At 40.4% G+C, this 21903-nt stretch overlaps 1 protein-coding gene and 1 long non-coding RNA gene across 2 annotated transcripts in view; both read right to left on the reverse strand.

The window, feature by feature from the left end:
* LOC145443113 (uncharacterized) overlaps positions 1–21903 on the reverse strand; it is a 197055-nt gene that overhangs the window by 95470 nt on the left and 79682 nt on the right. The gene's annotated exons all lie outside the window — the stretch shown is intronic.
* Positions 10749–21014, reverse strand: LOC145443394 (uncharacterized). The gene is made up of 8 exons (XM_080321366.1): positions 20812–21014; positions 19709–19839; positions 19540–19647; positions 18544–18582; positions 17260–17370; positions 17054–17188; positions 13707–13866; positions 10749–11581 (listed from the first exon to the last, which is right to left on the reverse strand). The coding sequence occupies exons 1-8, from the start codon at positions 21012–21014 to the stop codon at positions 11266–11268; spliced, it is 1203 nt and encodes a 400-aa protein (XP_080177492.1). The 3' UTR covers positions 10749–11265.

Raw genomic sequence — 21903 nt, forward strand, 5'->3', positions numbered from 1 at the left:
GTCAACGCAGTCCGAAGACACCCCAAACATGATTTTATGAACACACCCTAGACTTGATATTTGAACACAGGCCGGGACATGATGTCCGAACATGATTTCCGATTGGCAACGCAGTGTGGACACACCTCAGTCATGATATCCAAACACCCCCAGACATGATGTCCAGAGTGTCAATGCAGTCCGAAGATACCCCAGACATGATAATACCATAGTCGTTTACAGCAGTGCTGTAAACGACTATGATAATACAATAAGATCAGCCATGTTCACAATAAGAGCAGTCTCATGTTCACAATAAGAGCAGTCTCATGTTCACAATAAGAGCAGTCATGTTCACAATAAGAGCAGTCTCATGTTCACAATAAGAGCAGTCATGTTCACAATAAGAACAGTCTCATGTTCACAATAAGAGCAGTCATGTTCACAATAAGAACAGTCTCATGTTCACAATAAGAGCAGTTATGTTCACAATAAGAACAGTCTCATGTTCACAATAAGAGCAGTCATGTTCACAATAAGAACAGTCTCATGTTCACAATAAGAGCAGTCGTTGTATTCACAATAATATCAGTCGCAGCATCACCATATCCCCCGGACACGATGTCCGAGAGGCAACATAGTCCGAACACCACCCAGACATGATATCCGAACACCCCCAGACACGATGTCCGGGTGTCAACGCAGTCTGAACACACTCCTGACACGATGCCCGAACACCCCCAAACACGATGTACGTACGTAAAGGTACAGCGACCCAGTCGAGACCGATAGATTGATGACTCGAAGTTGACTCAAAAAAATTAGCTTTGAGTCACGAGTCAATTTACATTTTGATACACAGAGTCAAGTTAAGTCGTGTCTGCGGGGGGGGGGGTCGGACATCGTGTCTGGGGTGTGATCGGACTGCGTTGACACTCGGACATCATGTCTAGGGCGTGGTGAGTTCGGACATCGTGTATGGATGAGGATGTCTGGGGGGTGTTCGGACATCATGTCTGGGGTGTGTCTGGGGGGGGGGCGTTCGGACATCGTGTCTGGGGTGTGTTCGGACGGCGTTGACACTCGGACATCGTGTCTGGGGGTGTTCGGGCATCATGTCAGGAGTGTGTTCGAACTGCGTTGAGACTCGGACATCGTGTCTGGGGGTGTTCGGACATCATGTCTGGGTTGTGTTCGGACTATGTTGCCACTCGGACTAGGGCTGGGCAAAATCGAGTACCTGAGTGATTCGATTCTGAATAACGTAATAGGCTTCGAGTCGAGTCGAGTATTCGAGTATCAGTCATTATGACGTCATAACAGAATGTCATATGTCAAAGATCAACTGAGCACTAGGGCTGGGCACAATGATTCGAGTACTCGAATCTGAATCGAGTATTAATTTTAATGATTCGAGTCGAGTAGTAAACGACGATTTTTTCGAGTACTGAAATTATACGCTCCTCGGAACTGAAAGTTAATTTAGTAACGATAATTATGGTTTTGATTCTATTTTCCACTGAGGAAGCCTTCAAACCTTGATTGGCCATGTCCGAGCATACGAGACATCGTACAAAGCTACGAACGTTACTAGAAAGAGCACATTTCCGAAGTCATGATCATCCCACAACATTGTCAAGAAGTGCAATGATATCGGTATGGTCGAAAAAATACCAAAGTAGCTATGAGGTGACGGATAACAGGCATTATATTCTTTGTGGTGGCATAAAAGGTAAATATTTAAATTTTGACGTAGTACATTTTGGTGTGACGTCATAATGAGTGATACTCGAATACTCGACTCGACTCGAAGCGTAATACGTGATTCAGAATCGAATCACTCAGGTACTCGATTTTGCCCAGCCCTACTGAGCACTTTATATGCTACCACAAATAATATGATGCCTGTATTCCGTCACATTACAGATACTCCGGTATTTTTCAACCATACGGATTTCTTTGCACTTTGTATCAATGTTGCGGGATGATCATAATTTTGGAAATGTGTTATTTTCTGTAACTTTAGTAGCTTGCACTATCTGTTTCGTATGCTGCGATACGTCCAATCAAGGTTTCAAGGCATCCACGGAGGAAATTAGTATCGGAATTATAATTCTCATTGATAAATTACCTTTCAGTGGCGAGGAACGTATAATTTCAGTACTCGAAAAAATCGACTTTTACTACTCGACTCGATTCATTAAAATTAATGCTCGATTCAGATTCGAGTACTCGAATCATTGTGCCCAGCCCTAACTCGGACATCGTGTCCGGGGGATATGGTGGTGCTGCGACTGATGTTATTGTGAATAATACAACGACTGCTCTTATTGTGAACATGAGACTGCTCTTATTGTGAACATGACTGCTCTTATTGTGAACATGAGACTGCTCTTATTGTGAACAGAATTGCTCTTATTGTGAACATAATCGAACCAACCCTCCTCAGATTCCATGAATCTGTACATTTAACGAAAAACCGCCACTGATGCTTGCGATAAATCCATACCTGTTTTGTCAGAAGTTGAATAATATTGATGAGCTTGTCACGGGACACCACCACTGAGCTCCTAAACACTAGATGGACATTCCAGTATCGACGAATCAAAATATTGAAATCAGGTATATATATAACTCTAACGAACAAACTGATCAGGCACTGATCCACCTAGAATCTGTCTTCCAAGTCTGAAATATCGGCATTGTTCAGAACAATAGGGTAACCGCAACACAATGGCCATAACAATGACCCGTAGCGACTCTCCGATTGTTCGAACAATGCCTATATTTCGGACTTGGAGTACAGATTCTAGGTGGATCAGTGCGTGATCATATTTTAATTTATATTTTTTGGAATCGGTTAAACAGTAGCTTTCGATCAAGACCAGATTCAATAATTTCTGCACTCGGGAAGATAGCTTTTGGATTGCCACGAAATCCTACAGTCGCTTACGCAAAACAATTCTCTACTCCAGCCTCAGCGAAGCGGAACGAAGCTGCAAAATCGGTCGTTGCCGTTCCATGTTTAATTTCTATAGTATATTAGTATAGGACATGTAGTTACAAACAATTCCATAGTTTGTTATCTTTCGTATAGCTGAATAGCAGTGAATTGGATAATGCCAGGCTGATACAATCCTTCTTTTCTGTATCAGGTCTATGATGAGTCCGCGATATACAGTTATATACATATTTGATTATCGTACTGCTATACAATAATACGACGTTCGAGATCCTCAACATCAATGGAACTTGCACTCATTTACACGATGAGAATTGTGTCGATGAATATATGAATATTTCTATGCTGTAGCAGCCAGGGCTGTGGAGTCGGAGTCTGGGTAATTTTCGCTTGATGGAGTCGGAGTCGTGGGGAAAATACTGACTGGAGTCGGAGTCGGAGTTTCTGAGAATGACCCTGACTTCGACTCCGACTCCAACTTCTCTATCATGAAAACATTTGCTTTCAAAGAATTTTCAATATAATTTTTATGTACCACCAATCACTGTTATTAATAACCATACAGATCAGGTGCGGCCAGCCTGTGGCACGCAGGTCAAATTTGGCACACGAGAAGGTTAGGTGTGGCCTGCGAGGTAATTCTCGAAGTTATTTATGACATCAGGTACAATTGCAAGGCCAACCAAAATTTGATTAGCATGACGGCGAAATTTGAGGGGAGATATGATATTCTTTCTCGCCTGCACCATCGAGATGCTTTGGCGACGGAGTTGCGATACGGCCCCATGAGGTCATCTAGTCTGCGCCCCCGTTTTTTTTCTCCTCCATGCTATCCGTGATTGCTGAGCGCCTAGCAGGATAGCTGCGGATACCATTTTTCGAGTCTTTGGTATGACCCGGCCGGGGATCGAACCCACGACCTACCGCTCGAGAAGCCGGACGCATAACCATTACACTATCTCGCTCGATATGTCATGCAACTGTGCGGTGCGCAATCCGGCCCTGGTCGCGCTAAGCGCGAAATTTATTTTGCAAGATAATTACTGATGATGACTTGATGATGACTAAAACAACAGTTCTGACGCATTGACGTATCCAGGGGCAGGGGCCAGCCACATTTATCCCAGATCTTCGTATATGACCATGACCATAAAGTAGAATATTTCATAGCAGATTTCTTTGACTTGAAATTTTCCTCGGTACTTCACATGATTCATTGTCACTAGATTTCTTGCATTCAGTATTTGAGCCCCCTTCTAAAAATTATAAATACATATTATTCATAGAATTGAGTCTAACTATATTCGCAATTAGGAGATAATGTGTCGTCCAACATGCGGCTTCGCTTGTGCACTCGCAGCGCGAGATCGTCGACAAAACATTTTCAAAAAATGATAGAGGCATGTTCACTGATACCGTCGATTTTGCTATGTCTAAACGTCGAATAATCCTGTCCTTGCCAAAGGAGCCCAGTGGTATACAGATGCGACCCCCAATGTATGTTAGCGACATATTTATTGATATAATTCAGTAATTATCTTGCAAAATAAATTTCGCGCTTAGCGCGACCAGGGCCGGATTGCGCACCGCACAGTTGCATGACATATTGCTATCAATTTTAGAGCGTATTAATTTAAGTCTTGTTTGCAATGTTACATAATTCGGTTCGCTCCTATCGTACGACTAAAAAAAGGTTATCAACATTCCAGTTGCACGCGCAATGGTTCGTAAATCTCATTTGTCCCTTTGGCCGAAAAAGTTGCCCACCCCTGATATAGATAAAATTAGACATTACTTGCAAATTACAACTAAGTTGCACAGGGGAAGAAAATCGCAGTATACGTTTTCGCGATGCAGTCAAAATTGATGCAATTTCTGGAATTATACCATGATACTGTGACAGAGCAAATGCATCGGCTGGTTTTGCAAACATTGTAAAAATGATGTAAATTTGACCAAACGATGCTTCCACTTGAAAAAATTAAAATATTTGAAGTGTAGCTTAGCTGTTTGGGTCGAGCAAATGATTAAGAAAGACTGCAAGTCCCAATCCTTGAATACTTGATTAAGTAGGCCTACATGTAGACTAGACATAGGCTATCGTCTTTGACTACTTAACTAAATTCCATTTATGACCAATGTCTATTAGTAGTAAGAGTGTGTGTGCTTGTAATCAGTAGTGCGCAATGACAAAATTAGTTGGTTCAATCTCTTTATTAGTTGCTGACTCATACACAACAGCTACAATTGTGGTATGACTGGAGACCGCGTGTTGAGGTTGCTGAGTGGGGAGTTGGCTGAGAGCGTTGCTGAAGATGGATGCGAGTGAGTACGTCTCTCTGTTTGGTAGCGTGAAGTATTAGTAATCGGAAGTAGCGACATGAAGTAGTGGTAGTATTAGGGCGTGAAGTAGTAGGTAGTTGGACTTGTATTTGCAGACTTGAGTTTGATGAACCGGTCGGAATCTCTGCGCGGATGGTTGGCTGGGGCACGGCCTAGTCACTGACGGTGCTACGCGAGCACCTAGGGAGTGATGTTGCCCCGTTGGTAGTTCGCACTCGCTTGTAGATAGCAAGGCTGCTGCTGGGCTAGGTTTAGGCCGATCGGTATATGTGTGCGTGGGGTTGTCGTGGAGTTTCGTTACAGTCTGCTGTGCAGTATGCATGCGTCGTATAGGAGTTTTATAGATCGTCTGGGTTCCGTTATATGTGTCCATGAGCATCGCTGTTATCAGTTTATTGTACGTACTAATATAATATTATAACCGCTTAGACTTGTGGTGTTGTCAGTTCCCGCCGTATTGTGATTGTGTCTTTGAGCAGGCGCCAGTCGCAAAGAGATGAGGTCCTGAGCCCAGGAACACACCCGCGTTCCCGTTATTGCTACGAGTATATACGCTGTAACGGGGTCACTAGCACGCAAATCGAAGCATACAGTGATAGTTTAGCATACCACCCGAGAAATGAACGGCCGCAACTCGTATGAAGAGGCCTTTCCACATCAAAACACTTCTGGGTCTCGAGGATTACTTCGGGTCGTGCATGATGTTGCCTTCCTTTAGCCCAGTGGTTCCCAACGTGGGCGATATCGCCCCCTAGGGGGCGATTTGGCGGCCTAGGGGGGCGAAAATGACGAAGGAGTCGACAGGGGGCGAAAATAGCGAAGGGGGCGATGACGCGTTAAAACGGCTATTTTGGAGTCAATTCGGAGAAATGACTTTTTTTTTTGGTCAACCCACGGAAATTTGGTTGCAAAAGTGTAAAATTCGACCACGATCCGAAAAGTTGACCTTTTTTTTTTCAGTCAACCCGCCGATGACTACGGATTGTATGCCGATTTTTCGGTTCAAAAAATCTGGGGGGCGATGATCGGCCTTGAGCTTGAAAAGGGGGCGATGAGTCGAAAAAGGTTGGGAACCACTGCTTTAGCCGAATCCGGCTGATCGACATCCGGCATCGACTATAGAGATATAGAGATAAAATAGACTAATATGGTTCTTATATGGTTTTGCTGAATTCTAGTTTTCTATTGGTTGGATGATTCGGAAAAAGCTTTTTCCGTGACATGTTGGTCTATTTCGCAGGTCCGACACCGTCAACTGCAGGCAAATCATGTTATACAGGTGCGTGAATTTTATGAAGTGTTTTGGTTTTGGGTATTGGTCCGGTCTTAAATTAAATAGTGGGGCAGTGATGTGTAGGCTGAAGTAGAAAATGATCTCGGACTTCTAACAATATAAAAATGCAGCTCAGTATAGCTTTTCATGGTGTGGTATAACGATATATTACCGTTTCAGCTTTGATGTTTGGTTTAAAGATATGCATTCAATATACTATTTTCGGATCGACGAAATTTGAAATCAATATATGAGTTTCGAAAATTTGGAGGGCAGATGTGGAAATTCTTACCTGGTAAATATCTCTATATATTATACATGTTACATCAAAGTATCAGAATGAATAACATCGTCTGCGAATTGAATTTTTATAATTCCTTCGACTGTGTTTCTTCAGATCTGTGAAAGTACGATTTTATGGAGTGTTTATCGATTTGTTAGGTTTTATTACAATCGACAACATTGTAGTTTGACTCTATACGCTGGTTCATACATCGGAACTCAGAACTCTTCCGTCCTGCGATGCTGGACATTCAATTGAAATCCGAACTATATAGTAAGAAATACAACATTTTAATATTTTCAAAATTTGATTGGAGTTCGAATTGCAGATAGGCCTATACATTTTTTTCCAAAATTGGGATTTCCAAGATTAGAATTCTAATTATAGCCACACAGGTTTTTTTTTAAATTACAGACTGTAATTAGAATTAAAATTGTAGCTGAACCATTTTTTAAAATACATATGATGATAAGGTCACCGACAGTGCAAAATCTCCGATCAAAAATATTTTGCCTTTGTAAACAATTTTGACAAATCTTTGACCTAACGCTAAAATTTTGACTTATTTTGACATGTCAAAAGATCGCCTTAGTTATAATTGTAAATACGAATGAGCTGCATGCTCTAAAACCCAATTACCGCATTTACATACCAATAATTAGGTCACTTCACTATTCTTCGAAGTTACAATGAAATGTGCGTCTTGGCCGCCCTAGTCTCGAGTCATATGATTTGGTTCGAGCCATATACAATGACTCGAGTACAAGTCGAGTCAGTACACAAATTGACTCGAGTCAAGTCGAGTCTCCAAAAAATCGAGACTCGAGTTGATTCATGACTCGATCGAGTCATTACAACGCTGATTCCATGCACTGAGCTCCTTTCTTAATATTTATTTACCTAGATACTCAAATAACGTGGCATTAATTCAATCAATTTCAAGTCAACCATCCATTGTAAATTTGAAATAATCGGTTGGAACATAATATTATTAATTTATTTTAAAGCACGATTTGTTTTGTAAGATTTTCGCCTTTAAGCTATTTAGTGCAGTTTCGCGAAAGGTTCCGGCAATGGTCTTACATATTATGTTCAATTGTTCATCTCATCTGCCCTGATATCTTTCTTTTGTTGTTCTGATATCTTGGTAGAACCTCCCCCCTTGCTAATCAACAAGATGATCAGGAATTATATCAAGATGACTGAACAGGAAGTGAAATTTTATGCTCATGTTTGTGCTCAAGTTTTCGATATGCAGATACGAATTTTCGGACTAATTGTTGGTAGTTGGGTGCTATTGTGATCATCTAAAAAGTTTTATTTACTACATCTCAGGAGAATTTACAGGCAGTGAACTTATTCCTAATGTGAAATCTTTCATCGGTATTCGAATATACCAGATACCAGATTTAAGCTTCTCGTTTGATAGGGTTACTAGCAATGTTCCCCCTAAGCTGCACACGTGCGCAAATGCGCAGTGCTGACACGGTCTCTGCGCACAGAAAATCCAAGTTGCGCACAAAACATACGAAGTGATGACCTTTTTTTTAGTCGTTACGCACTATCGTCCAAGGGTCTGCGCAGGGAGTTGGTGAGAGTGCGCAGACTCGTCAAAAATTAGAGGGAACATTGGTTTCTAGGTATACCCACTTTGTTGACTCAGCGGAAAATTATCCATTTTCCATTCAAACGAAATGAGCCGCATACGGGTATTGTAGTTAAGCTTTTTCAAGGACAAATTTTATAGTTTTATACTCCTCTTTAATCTTGGTAGAATGACCAATTGATACAGGAGAATATATATTTCTGTTGTTCAAAAGTACACTTTTTAGGCTTGACAAACTGCTTTTTTGACAAACACATATTTTGCATCATGTCATGTTAATATTGATAGAATGACTGAGAACGACATGAGGGTTCTTCATAGTCAATTATCTATTCATGCGCAGTATTAAATTAGAAAAAAAAAACTACGATTTTCTTCCTACCAAGGGAAATATTTAAGGGTGAATACTCTAATTTTGGGATTTTTTAGGGCTCTAAATATCTTCTGACTAAGAGCCAATCTGACAAAACTAATGTGATATTCGTAATCAGCAACCTCAAAAACCCCAGAAATGGCTCTCAGATGTTCTGCCTAAAAAAATTTTCATTTTGTTGACCAGTAATTGACTATGATGAACACTCATATGTCGTTCTCACGAGTTATTCCATCAATATTAACATGACCTGATGCGAGAACTTTCTTTGTTAAAAAAGCAGTTTGTCAAGCCTGAAAATTGTACTTTTGCACAATGGAAATATATTTTCTCCTGTACCAATTGGTCATTCTACCAAGATGAAAGAGGAGTATAAAGCTATAAAATTTGTCCCTGAAAAGCTTAACTAAAATACTGATATGCGTCTCATCTCTTTTTCCTTGTAAATGGATAATATCCCGTAAAGCCAACAAAATGGGTATACCTTTAGTATACATATCAAACGAGAAGCTTAAATCTGGAATATTTGATGTAGGCCCTAGACACTAGACACTAGACACTAAATTATCACCGAAGTGCGGCCTGTTCTACAGCCTTAGGCGCTTCATGCCAGCATGGGTTCTTCTGATACTCTTTAAATCCTTAATCCAATCGAAGTTACATTATGGCGTCCTGTGTTGGGCAGCTGCCAGTAAAACTGCACTCAAGCCACTGCAAAAACTACAGCATAAAGTACTGCGAATCATAGCTAGAGCCTCAAAGGGGCCTGGTTGCCCATCCAACAAGTCGCTGCTGAAGAGATTCAGCGTCCTAAACATAGAAGATATGCGGAAACTAGAAATCGCCAAGTTTATGTATCAGTTCCACTACGGTCATTGGCCCGAATATTTCAATGATTTCTTTACCTCGGAATCAAAAGCGCACAAGTACAACACACGCGCGTCCACGTCCAAATATCATATGATCGACCGAAAAGATCATCGCTCTATAAAATACGCCGGACCTGATGTGTGGTACAGTATCCCGCCGGCCATCCGACAGTCGACGAGCATGTCCACATTCAAGTCGAAATACAAGCAATTACTATTAAATAAATACAGTGCATCCTCAAGATTACCGGACCACGACTGACCTATCGATCTCGCTGCCCATGACATGCCGCCCTATTCTGGTCGCTTTCTTTTTCTGTACTGTATTCTTTACTTTCATTCAGTGTGCATGCCTCCTCTTTTCTACGCCTATAGGCCAAGGTGGGTGTCTGATTCAATTGACAAATCCAAGTCGCTTCGACATCTTCCTGTCTATTCATTGTATCGCATTTTTTGTGGTGTATTGAACTGATAAAATTGCTAATAAACCGATGATGATGATCTCAGATCCAGAATTTTTGAACTTTATAGTACGACTGAGCCGATTTTTTATCTAGCCGATACAGCGAAAATATTAGATTTTAGTCAAAATATCCCCATGGATTATCTCCGAAAATATAGCCAATTTGAAAAAACTAGGGTCATATTCGGAATCAGTGACCTTAAGAACCCCCAAAACCACTCTTACTTTCTCTGCCTAAAAATATGTGTTGACCAGTGTCATCGATGGGGGTCTCGTGGGCAAAGCCTCCAAACCAGAAGTTGAGTAGATCACCTTAAGGCGGCCAGAGGCAGGTGCTTTTTTTGCGGTATGGCTGACAAGGTGCAGCTTCGGTCCTGTAACCATCATGAATTTCCAGGGTCATATGTCATATTTCGCAATTGTCATTTGATGAAATTTCAGTGGGACATATTCCTGCGACAAAACCAGCCACAACGGTGCCTGTTAAGGATTACACAAGTCGATCATGTCAATTTATTGATCGTTCCGGCATTGCAATGCTCAAAGTTCACGACAACCCGTCAGTTGCAAAAAATATGCACCACTTGCAAAGTAAAGTTTCTCTCTACACACCCCTCCCACTGCCGACTAACTCGAATAACATCAGAAATCGTCCGAAGCTTGCTTGAATTGAACTAGTATTGAAATGAACGCCTTCCTTTCTAATTTATCCTTATCTCAGTTTGCTGGCAATCTCCAAAGTAGATTTTCACTTATATATCACAAAAGGAAGAATTCCTCTACATTTCGAGCAGGACTACGAGGTGGGCGACGGAACATTTTCAAAGCAGTAAGTAGGCCACGACCATACGAATGTTTATTCTATTAAATTCGAGTATTGGAATCTGAATCTATTAAATTAATGACTGGAGTTGATCAGTGAGAGAAGAGCTTTCCTATAGTGCTGAAATGATACTTTCCGGGTTAATTTATTAACGAACATTATAGATTCAATAACATTTTCGCAGCATACGAAACATGTAGTGCAAAGTTATTGTTAATGTCGTGATCAACCTGCAACATTGCCAAGGAAATAGGCATGGTCGAAAAATACCAAATTATCTTTAAGGTGGTGTCACGCAGGCACTGGATTTTGCGTGGCCGTCGCCACGCGTTCGCACACAAATGACAGGTATGCGTTGCAGTCTACGTCGCTCGGGCCGGGAACGAGCGTCGCTGTTGATGTTTCCGGCAGGTATTCCATGCAGTTTTCAGCGGTATTTCCGTTAGGTTGCGCTTCGCCGACATAAGAGTCTCCCCAAATAATGACAGCGCTCGACAGAACAACCTCATCTTCGAACACCCAGGTGTCCTCTTCGGAAATATCAGTAGCGCCGACAAAGTAGCTATCAATGACGGACGGTATGCCCAGTCCGGAATTAAATGCTGTGCTGAAAAATATTCAACTGGTTTACGAATTACGTGTGTGTTTTATGATTTGGCTGAAACATTATATTGTAAAACGCTCAGGCGTTCTTACTCCAACTATACCTAATGCGTAGTTGTATAATGTACAAACTACTGAATTTTCAAAATGCGCACCTATAACTGATCACCAGGGCGATTTTATTTTTGACATTGCAAAACAAGTCAAAATTTTGTCAAAATTGTAGCGTTAGCTCAAAAAATTTTCAAAATTGTTTATCAAGTCCAAATGTTTCTGCAACCTGCATTTCGTTGGTATCGTAGATGTTTGCACTGTCGGTGAACTTATCATTTGACATTTTACAGCTTGTAGCCTACTTTATAGGCCTACCGTGGTAGACGGCCCATTGTCTGCTCATTGTAAATCATAAACAATCAGATGAAACAAATAGGTTGACATGCAGACTTGTGCAACACCATCCACATGTACTTGATTGACGGTGTATACTAACTAACGGTTTTTTTGAGTAGCTCTAGTTCTAGTTGCGGCTTTTGAAAATTGAGTAGTTGTAATTCTAGTTCTAGTTGCGGATTTTGAAAAGTGAGTATTTCTAGTTTTAATTGCACATTTGAAAAAATGTTAGTTGCTGAACAACTAAAATGCACGTGTCGTCGTTTTGCGTGAATCTAGCTAGATACTGGTGTTCTGTTGAATAATGTTTGTGCAGCAATTGCTATAGCTCAGAGCCATGCCATAGCTGAAGGGTGGGTTTTGGGGTCTAAATCTCTCTCATTTCAAACTCGAAACTTCGTCCTTTTGAAATGTTGATTCTGTGTCTGATATTTACGATAAAATAAAAATTAATGTGTTTCCTAGGAGAATGAAATTCAGTCCGGTACGGTTCTTAACATATGACTTGGAAACCCATGCGCCAGAGGTGGTTAATTATTTTTCTGAGAACAAGAACCAGGAAATAAATCGGCGGGGTAAGCCAGAATTTTGCATTGTGTTATGCGGCGTATTCATTACTAATCATTTCTAAATTCAAAGCAATTTATTACGTTGTTAACACAAGCATTTCAGTGGATGTGTTACGATTAAGTAATAAGGAAGTTTGAGTTATTGTACAAAATAATATATATCCAAACTAATTATTCAAAAAAATGGTAAACAGGAAACATTGATAACTCGTATTTGTCACACCAAGCCCCAGACACGTCCACCAAATTTATGGGATATTACAGCTTGGTCACGACATCCAGAGCGGTGTGTGGCTTGGTGAAATAAATAGCCTTGTTGTTTTGGTAGTTTCGCTGGCAGGTTTCTCGCAGCCTCGGCCGAGTGACTATGCGTGTTTATGTCATTATCTCGACTCAAATTAATCCATGTTATATCAACTTTATTTTGAATCTAGATTAACATATAACGAACGTTAGGGTTACCATATTTTGGAAATCCGAAAAGAGGACACTTTTTCCAAATTTTCAGACTTGCAATACCGGAGGAAAATCTTAAAAAATGGTAAAATTTTCCCACTTCGTGTCGGTTGACTAAATAAAAGGTCAACTTTCAGGCTTAAACCCCGAATTACAGTTTTTCTTTTACATTATCGGTTGGTTGACTAAAAAAAGATCAGCTTTCCGGCTCAGCTCCAGAAATAGCCGTCGGAGCGTTACTTCAGTGCTGATTTACTGTATCTCGGTCGAATTTTGCCCTATATTTAACCAAAATTCTCAAAAAAGAAGACAAAATCTCAAAAAATGGGACATTTGGGCGTTCTCCGAAGACACTTACAAAAAAGTCAAAAAAGAGGACAAATCCTCTCAAGAACCCCTGCTTTATATATATTATTATATTCTTTATTCACAGTAAAATTATTATTATCATAGATAAAAACACAATAGAATAAGTGGCGCTTATCGCAACTATTAGAGGCTTTCTTCGCCACGGACAGAAACAAGTTAAACGCTACAAAACGTTCCTAATATATATGAGAAATATGAAGCTACACACCCGCCTCAAACGATGAAGGAAGTCCCCAAGAAGTTGTGTTGATCGTGAACGCCGTAGGGGCCAAAGATCGTTTTGTGCTGTTGTGGCTCAGCACGTAGGTAGCATATACTTGCCCCGATATCATAAATCTCACGAACCTCGCCAGAGTTCCGTCACTCGCGCCAACGGACGCCAGGATTGCTTGCGGGTGCAATGAGCTGCATAACACAATAGCTCCGATGTGATTGAAATTTTCGTCTACGTATTTGTATTCGTAACCGTTCCCTGCTCGATACCAGCCGTCTCTTGTTGTGCCAACTGAAATAAGTCATCACAGGTAATACGATTAACTATAAATCGTGTTAGTCTACTTAACTGGCAGACCTTTTCAGTGTTAAATCCGGACCTTAATATGTACCAAATCTATTATCGCTGATTTGAAAAAATTGCCAAAAAATGTCCATTCTATCACGTGGCTAAATCGTGTTTCAAACAGTGCTTTCAATATTGCCATTTAAGAAAAAAAGATTGCGTTTTGATTTAAAAAGTTTTGTAATTACAAAATAATTGGGTAAATACTTTCGAAAAAACACGTCGCATGAGCCTAAGAACGATTTATACACCCGATATAGTCAACGTACACGATATATGGAATGGTTGGAATAAACCTCGAAATCGTCGTCGGTACAGCGGTTATTGCACGTAGAAATCACGGATATATAGAACTCTAGTTCTTTACTCCACGTTCTATATATCCCTGGTAGAAATAAATCATTGGTATGTAAAAGATGTTCTGATGCTGCATAACAATTTAGTCCTGGGCAAAGAGATTTTTTGGTCCGTTCATGACAGGGGTTGGAGCTTGGAAGCCTTTTTCGCCAAAGGAGCCATATTCTCCCTATGTATTCAATTGCCAATATCAATCCACTCCAACGTCAAAATTAAATATTTTTGACGTCGGCATACAAAATGGCATGCTCTCAAGAGAGGGTAAAGATAAAGGCCTCTAATCACTGAATCTTAATCTCGAGCAGCCTTGAAGAACGGAGTTCGCGCGGTCGCCTGATTTTTACTAATGGCATACCACTATAGATTACTAACCTACGGATAGATGCGCATCACGTGATTCACGGTCGAGTGATGCTACAGTCTCAGATTTGTTGTCGCTTCATAGCATGAAACGGCAACGTAATTGCTGATCCCATAGATGACGACCCGAGCGCTCAAATTTAATAAAGTTGATCTTATTTGAAAGCTACAGTCGCGCTGATTCTGATGATATACATCAAAATCTGATCAGGGCAATGGAACGCCCTAGAATTACCCCTCAAAATCTGAAAATCGGCATTGTTCTGAACAATCGCAACCACGCAAGGACCATTGTTATGGTCATTGTCTTGCGTCGTTGCGATTGTTTAGAACAATGCCGATTTTTAGACTTTGAGAGGTATTTCGAGGGGGTTCCATTGCCCTGATCAGATTTTGATGTATACTATAGTAAACCTTTTGCACCTCGCGGACCGGCGAACCTTCAACAATCCAAATTAATCCAATATTTAGTTACGACAAATGTAATATTGGAAACTTCATTTAATGCCACCTTTTTGATATTAGATATTTATATGTTACTCTACTGAAGTGTCTGCGAGACAAAGCTCGTTCATTCCTATTACAGACCACTAACTTGATGAGTTTTTTCGGTGTCCTTTGAAATAAATGCGACTCAGCTGTTTGCTATAGCCTCCACTATATTGCCAATAAGGGTCGCTTAATTGTATTGTTGGAATTTAACGAAGGTAGTACATAAGTCTCAATAGCTTTCATATATAACTTGTCCGAACGAGTTGTGACCAACATTTGTACAACACTAGCACCATTGTGATATCGCTCAAGTAAGACCATGTACTATCTATTACGGCAAAATGCATAAAACGACGTTCCAAAATTCTCGATCAATCTGAAAAAAACATGTTTCTCAAATTAATGAACAAGTGTCCAAGTTATTGCATTTTGAAATTGAGATATGAAATTCTGATATTCTTGGCGAACCGCCAGGAAACCTGCCACGGACCGGCACCGGTACCGAAACCGCTGTAGTAGACATAAGAAACCTCGTCTACAAAATTAAGATGACATTTAAAACGCTAAGAATGGAGAAAGAACGTTCAACAGCAGCAGCAGTTGTTGGCTGGCAACACTGAACGTGTGCTTGCACTGTTGGTGACACACCGTGTTGCTTCATTCTGACAATGGTGTCTACATCACAATTTTTCATCACGCGCCTCTGGATATGAGAACCAATGCCAATGGAGTCTTACTTCAGTTAAGATATTGCGGTACGTTAAGCATAGCACCATGTCAATCTATTTGTTTTATATTACCGTTTATGATTCGCAATGAGCAGGTAATGGGCCGTCTACAAATTGCCAAATGATAAGTAGGGCTGGGCAGAATGATTCGAGTACTCGAATTTGAATCGAGTATTAATTGTAATGATTCGAGTCGAGTAGTAACAGACGATTTTTTCGAGTACTGAAATTATACCCTTCTCGGCACTGGAAGTTAATTTATCAACGAGAATAATAGTTTCGACAGTAATTTTCACTGTTGAAGCCTTGAAACCTTGACCGGCCGCATCGTAGCATACGAAACATATAGTAGCCTACAAAGCTACGAACGTTACTGGAACTAGCATATTCCGAAGTCATGATCTCCCCACAACATTGTCATCAAGTGCAATAAAATCGGTATGGTCGAAAAAATACCAAGGTATCTTTAATGTGATGGATAACAGGCATTATATTCTTTGAGGTGGCATAAAAGGTACATATATGAACTTTTGCATATTACGTTCTGTTATGACGTCACACTGAGTGATACTTGAATACTCGACTCGAAGCATATTACATGATTCAGAATCGAATCACTCAGGAACTCGATTTTGCCCAGCCCTAAGGATAATTCACAGTGTAAACATATGCGATACAAACGAAATGCAGGTTGCAAAAGAAAATTGGACTTTGTGAACAATTTTGACAATTATTTGACCTAACGCTACAATTTTGATAAAATCTTGACACGTCAAAAAATCGCCCTAATCATCGCTACTAACAGGCCGTAGCCAGAGTGTGGATTAAAGGTTGAAATACCTCCCATTTAAAACTTTAAACCCTGTCCCCTTGAAATACCAATTCAACTCCGATAATTCTTGATGTTCATGGGGAAAGCATAGATCCAATTTCGATAAAAAAAATTAATGATTTGCTTCGGAATTGAATCAGTCAGTTGTGTTTTAGTTATAGTTAGTTGCGGGTATTTTAAACGTCTTTAGTTCCAGTTCTAGCAGTGGGTTTTTGAAAAATGAATAGTTCTAGTTGCGCATTTTGAAAATCCAGTAGTTTGAGGTCTGTACATGTACAAGTCTGTTAGTGATGGTGGTTAGGCTACGCACAACTTAAATCATTTCTTTTTTTTCGGGAATTTAGTTATCTCTACTATAGCCCACCTGTGGTTAGACTATGACAAGGTGCTTCCGCGGTTTCTACTACATTTTGACATCGTCGAGTTCTAGTTTTGATTTCATCCACGTATCCAGTCGCGGGAGTATCGCACGATGTCCACGTAGACCAAGCCAAACAATCTGTACATGAATACATCGCCAATGTTTTATCGCGGCATGCAAGAAAATCAAAACTCCAGTAATAATATTACCAATGGTACAATCGCCCGGTTGGAATTCAGTCTTGGTCTGACATAGTCTTATCCTACTCCTGGTTCCTTCAAAAGAACATGTAGTCCAGCTTCCCCATGCAACTGTACATGCTGTATGATAACAGATGAGAATTAGCAAGCACAAGGCGTACTTATTTATTCGTAAATCCGACTCTAAAGTGTTCAATGCCTCACCAACCAGAAACCTCACAGCACGTGACTGGTGTCATTGTGTTAGTGTGAGAATGTTGTGATGGGTTTTTGGTGTAAAAGAGACCGATTAGTGGCGGTTAAAACTAACTTATAAATAAGGTTACTATGTTTCCCTAACACGAACCCAATACATATTTCGAAGGTCAAAGTCGGATAAAACTACAATATCGTTATTTATCAGATTTATATATATATTTTGAAGATCATTGTCCGACAAAAATGTTCATATTTCTCAGATTTGTATACTTATTTTGAAGGTCAATGTGTGATAAAACTACAATGTCCTTATTTCACAGATTTGTATAAATATTTTGAAGGTCAATGTATGATAAAAATGTTCTTATTTCTCAGAGATTTGTATACATATTTTGAAGATCAATGTCTGATAAAACTATACAATGACCTTATTTCTCAGATTTGTACATATTTTTGACTTAATTGTGTCCGTATTTTGTGACTATTCGCTGCAAGTTTCACCTTATTTCAACAATGAGGACGCGATGATATTTTGATATTTCCTAGTCACGGGACCAAAAAGTAGGTTGCCATATTTTGAGATCCAAAAAAGAGGCCACTTTTAACAAGGAACATTAGCAGACATTAAATCGCGTAATCTTAAAAAAAATGGTAATCGCTCCTACGTTTACTAAAAAAAGTCATTTTTCGAGTCGGCACCTAGAAACCTATTTCGACGTTATACTCGCGTAACAATCAACGTAGTAAAAGAGGACGAATTGCGAAAAAGAGGGCATTTTGGCGTCTTAGGAGGAAATCTCGGTTTTCCGAAAAAAAAACGGGGACAAATCCTCTTAAAAGAGGACACATGGTATCCCTACGAAAAAGACCCTGATGAATAGTACATATTGCGGCGTTGGGAGAAAGTGCGTTTACCTTTTTTTTTTAATCAGTCTTAATTTCATGATCTGTTCAGCTGTTGTCATTTTTTCATGTATACCGATGGTGAATTTACCTATATATAAGACTGGTTACCAATAAGGTAGCAACTTAAAACACGGTAAGAGTTTGGATAGGCATATTTGTAAGAGTCTAATACGTGGTAGTATCACTTACTTGCTAAAGTGGGAGCCGCCGTGCTTCGCGAAGATTGCACTATAAAATGAAACATGAAATATATGGACGAACTATACCATATATAATATGTATAATGTAAATGCCTGTAAATATCAGGCTTAATTGTATAATTACAATTATATAGTTTCCACACGAGCACTTTCTACATTCTCAATTTAGTGAGCGTACATGGTTGTTCAGAACTGACCAACTTCAGCAATTCGTTTTATTTTTTAACTTGTCATCCGTTCTACCCTAATAAAGTATTCTCGTTTTGTTTTGCTGTAACACATCCATTGCATCTATCCTTCATTTTAGCTGTATCTAAATGGGCTGTTGACAGCTAACACTATGATTTAATCCGTTTACTGGCGATACCAAGAACTTTCGCAACAGCAGGTTCTTTTTGGAAAATCCAACGCAAAGACATATATTATCCCCTCATTAGCACCTAAGCGCCGGAAATTATTTTGTAGTGATTGTTATTTTTTGTAGTTAGACCTAATTACGGCTTCCAAAATTAGACTATCCACACACTTTCAGCAAAAAGAAAGTGCATTCGCATCCGTTTACTACCCGAGATATATATGGGTGTAAATATACACCCATGGTACATGAACTCAGAACCTAACTCAGACTTACACAGAGGTATAAATTGAGTAGCCTACAACATTTTAATCCAAATGATGCTCGCACGTATGCATGTAGGATTTATAACCGCGATATAATTCTGGGCTAGGTTCTGTTCTCTTGTACCACCTTTCTGATGTGAATCATGGCCTACAAAAGAGTGGGCCATGTGTGAATTGAATACGCGTTCTTTTCGCGCAGTCTTACATTTGGTCGCATAAAAGGTATATATTTAAAATTCTCGCGTCATAATGTTACGGCGTCATAATGAGTGATACTCAACTCGACCCGAAGCCTAATACAAAATCGAATCACTCAGGTTCTCGAAATTGCCCAGTGCAAAGCGTGAGTACACCATGATAGTACCGATGCTGCTGATGATGGTAGCCTGGAGTAGCTGCTGTTGCAGACGCTGTCGCCTCTGGCGTATTGCTTGCACCTGCTGCTGCCATGCTGCGACTAGCGTTATGCCATCTAAATGAAAGCAGTTTCAGGTTTCTGAAGCGAATCCGGTCTGTTCTTGATATTGTCTTACTCAAGGCGTAAACAAGAGGAGCTCGAAACGGTGAATTGATCCGGATTGATGCACCCAGTTTGGTGTACCAATTCTGTCCGCACACTTCCCCAGGCTGAAGGGCGATTCCTCTGCAGTCGCAAATCCCGGGGCTGTTTCGAAACAGCCGGAGTTATTAGCTTGTGGTCCGTGGACCAGGGTTGTAAGCAGTAACCAAGTCGCAAGGCTCCGGTTCGCAAGTCAATCTTATAGTCTTGACGCGGGTCAAGTCGAGTCATTTTCTATTCACCAACGAGTCGAGTCCGCATCAGGGTACAAAGGGTTATAGATTACTAACCTATGGATAGACTGCAACTCATCAAGTCGTCACACTTGAATACCCAAAGAGGTATACTGCAGAGATGATATAATTAGGATTTGGAAAAACCGGATTTGCGAAATTTTTACGGATTAGGATTGAATTAGGATTTGAAATTTTTTCTTAAATGGATTAGGATTGGATTTACCAGTTTTCGTGGAGATTGATGTCCTGTGGCGAATGGCGACCATTTTTTTCGTCCTGCCACGATCTCACAAAGTTTGCAAAGATACTACTGCATGTACTTTGGCAATTATTGAGCGTTTTATTTATTTTTACAGAATTATATAGGCATCAGATGTAAGCTATAGCTTTCGAAATGGAATTCCAAGTTGGAATCGGATAAGGATTTGAATTTGCAAAAGTTTTGGATCCGGATTGGGATTAGGATTTGAAGTTTGGATTTGGATTGAAAGAAATGAAATGTCAAATCTGCTCATCTCTGGTAATCTGCTGTCAGGGATTTCTGGATATCCCTGACTGCTGGGTCGGCTAATAGCAGCATAATTGGTAGTCCTGTAGCTGGCGACCCGACCGCTCCAATTTAATAAAAACTGGCCCTAATCGAAAGCTGATTCTGAAAATGCAATTTGAAATCTGGGCTGCTGGGTAATGGAACCACTCCGAATGCCTCGAGTCATTACAACCCTGGATAGTATCACGTGAAGACATAGAGAAAAGCGAATGGATTTCCATACTTAAAAGCAGAACTTGTTAATTGCGTCTGCATGTCAACTGCCACTTTTCATGGACCCAATGCGTATACCTGCGTATAGCGTCCTGCTGAAAAAATTGAATGAGAGATCCGAAGTCTCCTGCGAATCCGGGGACGGCTCTTCGAAGTTGATCTGCGGCAGCGCCCGTATTGATCGGTAGGCTTGTTGATGCTTGTCTGCGTCGACGAAACCTTGTCAGCGGTGCGTAGTATTTGAGGGGCTGCAGCTTATCTGTACGAGGAACAAGAAACATGCTTATGACCAGAGTTCTACTAACTTTTGTATTTTCAAAATGCGCAACTAGCTATATAGGCTATTCACTTTTCAAAACTTGCAACTAGGGCTAGAACTATAACGACCTTTAAAATTCCGCAACTAACGAACTAAAATACAACTATGGATAGATTTCATTCTGCAGCGACTCATTGATTTCAATTTTATCATATCGGTTTCCACGTAAATATCAGTACAAGTAGAAAGGGAAGGGGTTCCGACCCCCGAAACCCGCCCCTTGGCTACGCCGCTGCTAGTAGTGATGACTCTGGGCTAGCAATGGCCGCAAGAACATAACACAAACATCACGATTCACGCCAAACGACGAAACGTGTTTCAAGTTGTTCGGCAACTATACTTTTCGTATAATGTGCAAAGAGCTAGAACTACTCACTTCTGAAAATCCGCAACTTGAACTACAAATAATACCATGAGGCAGTTGACCGTAAACTAATTAGTAGGGATGGTGTGAACGCGAGGTTCACGTTCGCGTTCTGTGTGTGAACCTCAGATATTTAGAGGTTCGCGTTCACAAACGAACCTTGGTAGGTTCTGCACTGTGAACCTTTTTCATATATTACAATTGTCACTTCATTATAGCATCTTTGGTTGAAATTATTGCATTTCAACAGCGGGCCCGGTATATGCATGACGCTGGCAGCATAAAAATCAACACTAAACGAGCATGCACCTTGACAATCACAAACATTTTATTTGCTTTGTTACAATTGTTTGCTCGAAATATCCAGCTTTCCGTTTGCGAATATTTAGTGACTCATCCCTGCTGTGAGCCTGACCCACAATCCCACAACATCAAGAGCGAAACACTACATGTAGGTAGTCAGCGAATGACTCTTGTCCAACCAATC

This window comes from Botryllus schlosseri, chromosome 7, assembly GCF_051294905.1.
Source record: "Botryllus schlosseri isolate E-star chromosome 7, Bs_hap1, whole genome shotgun sequence".
Taxonomy (NCBI): Eukaryota; Metazoa; Chordata; class Ascidiacea; order Stolidobranchia; family Styelidae; genus Botryllus; species Botryllus schlosseri.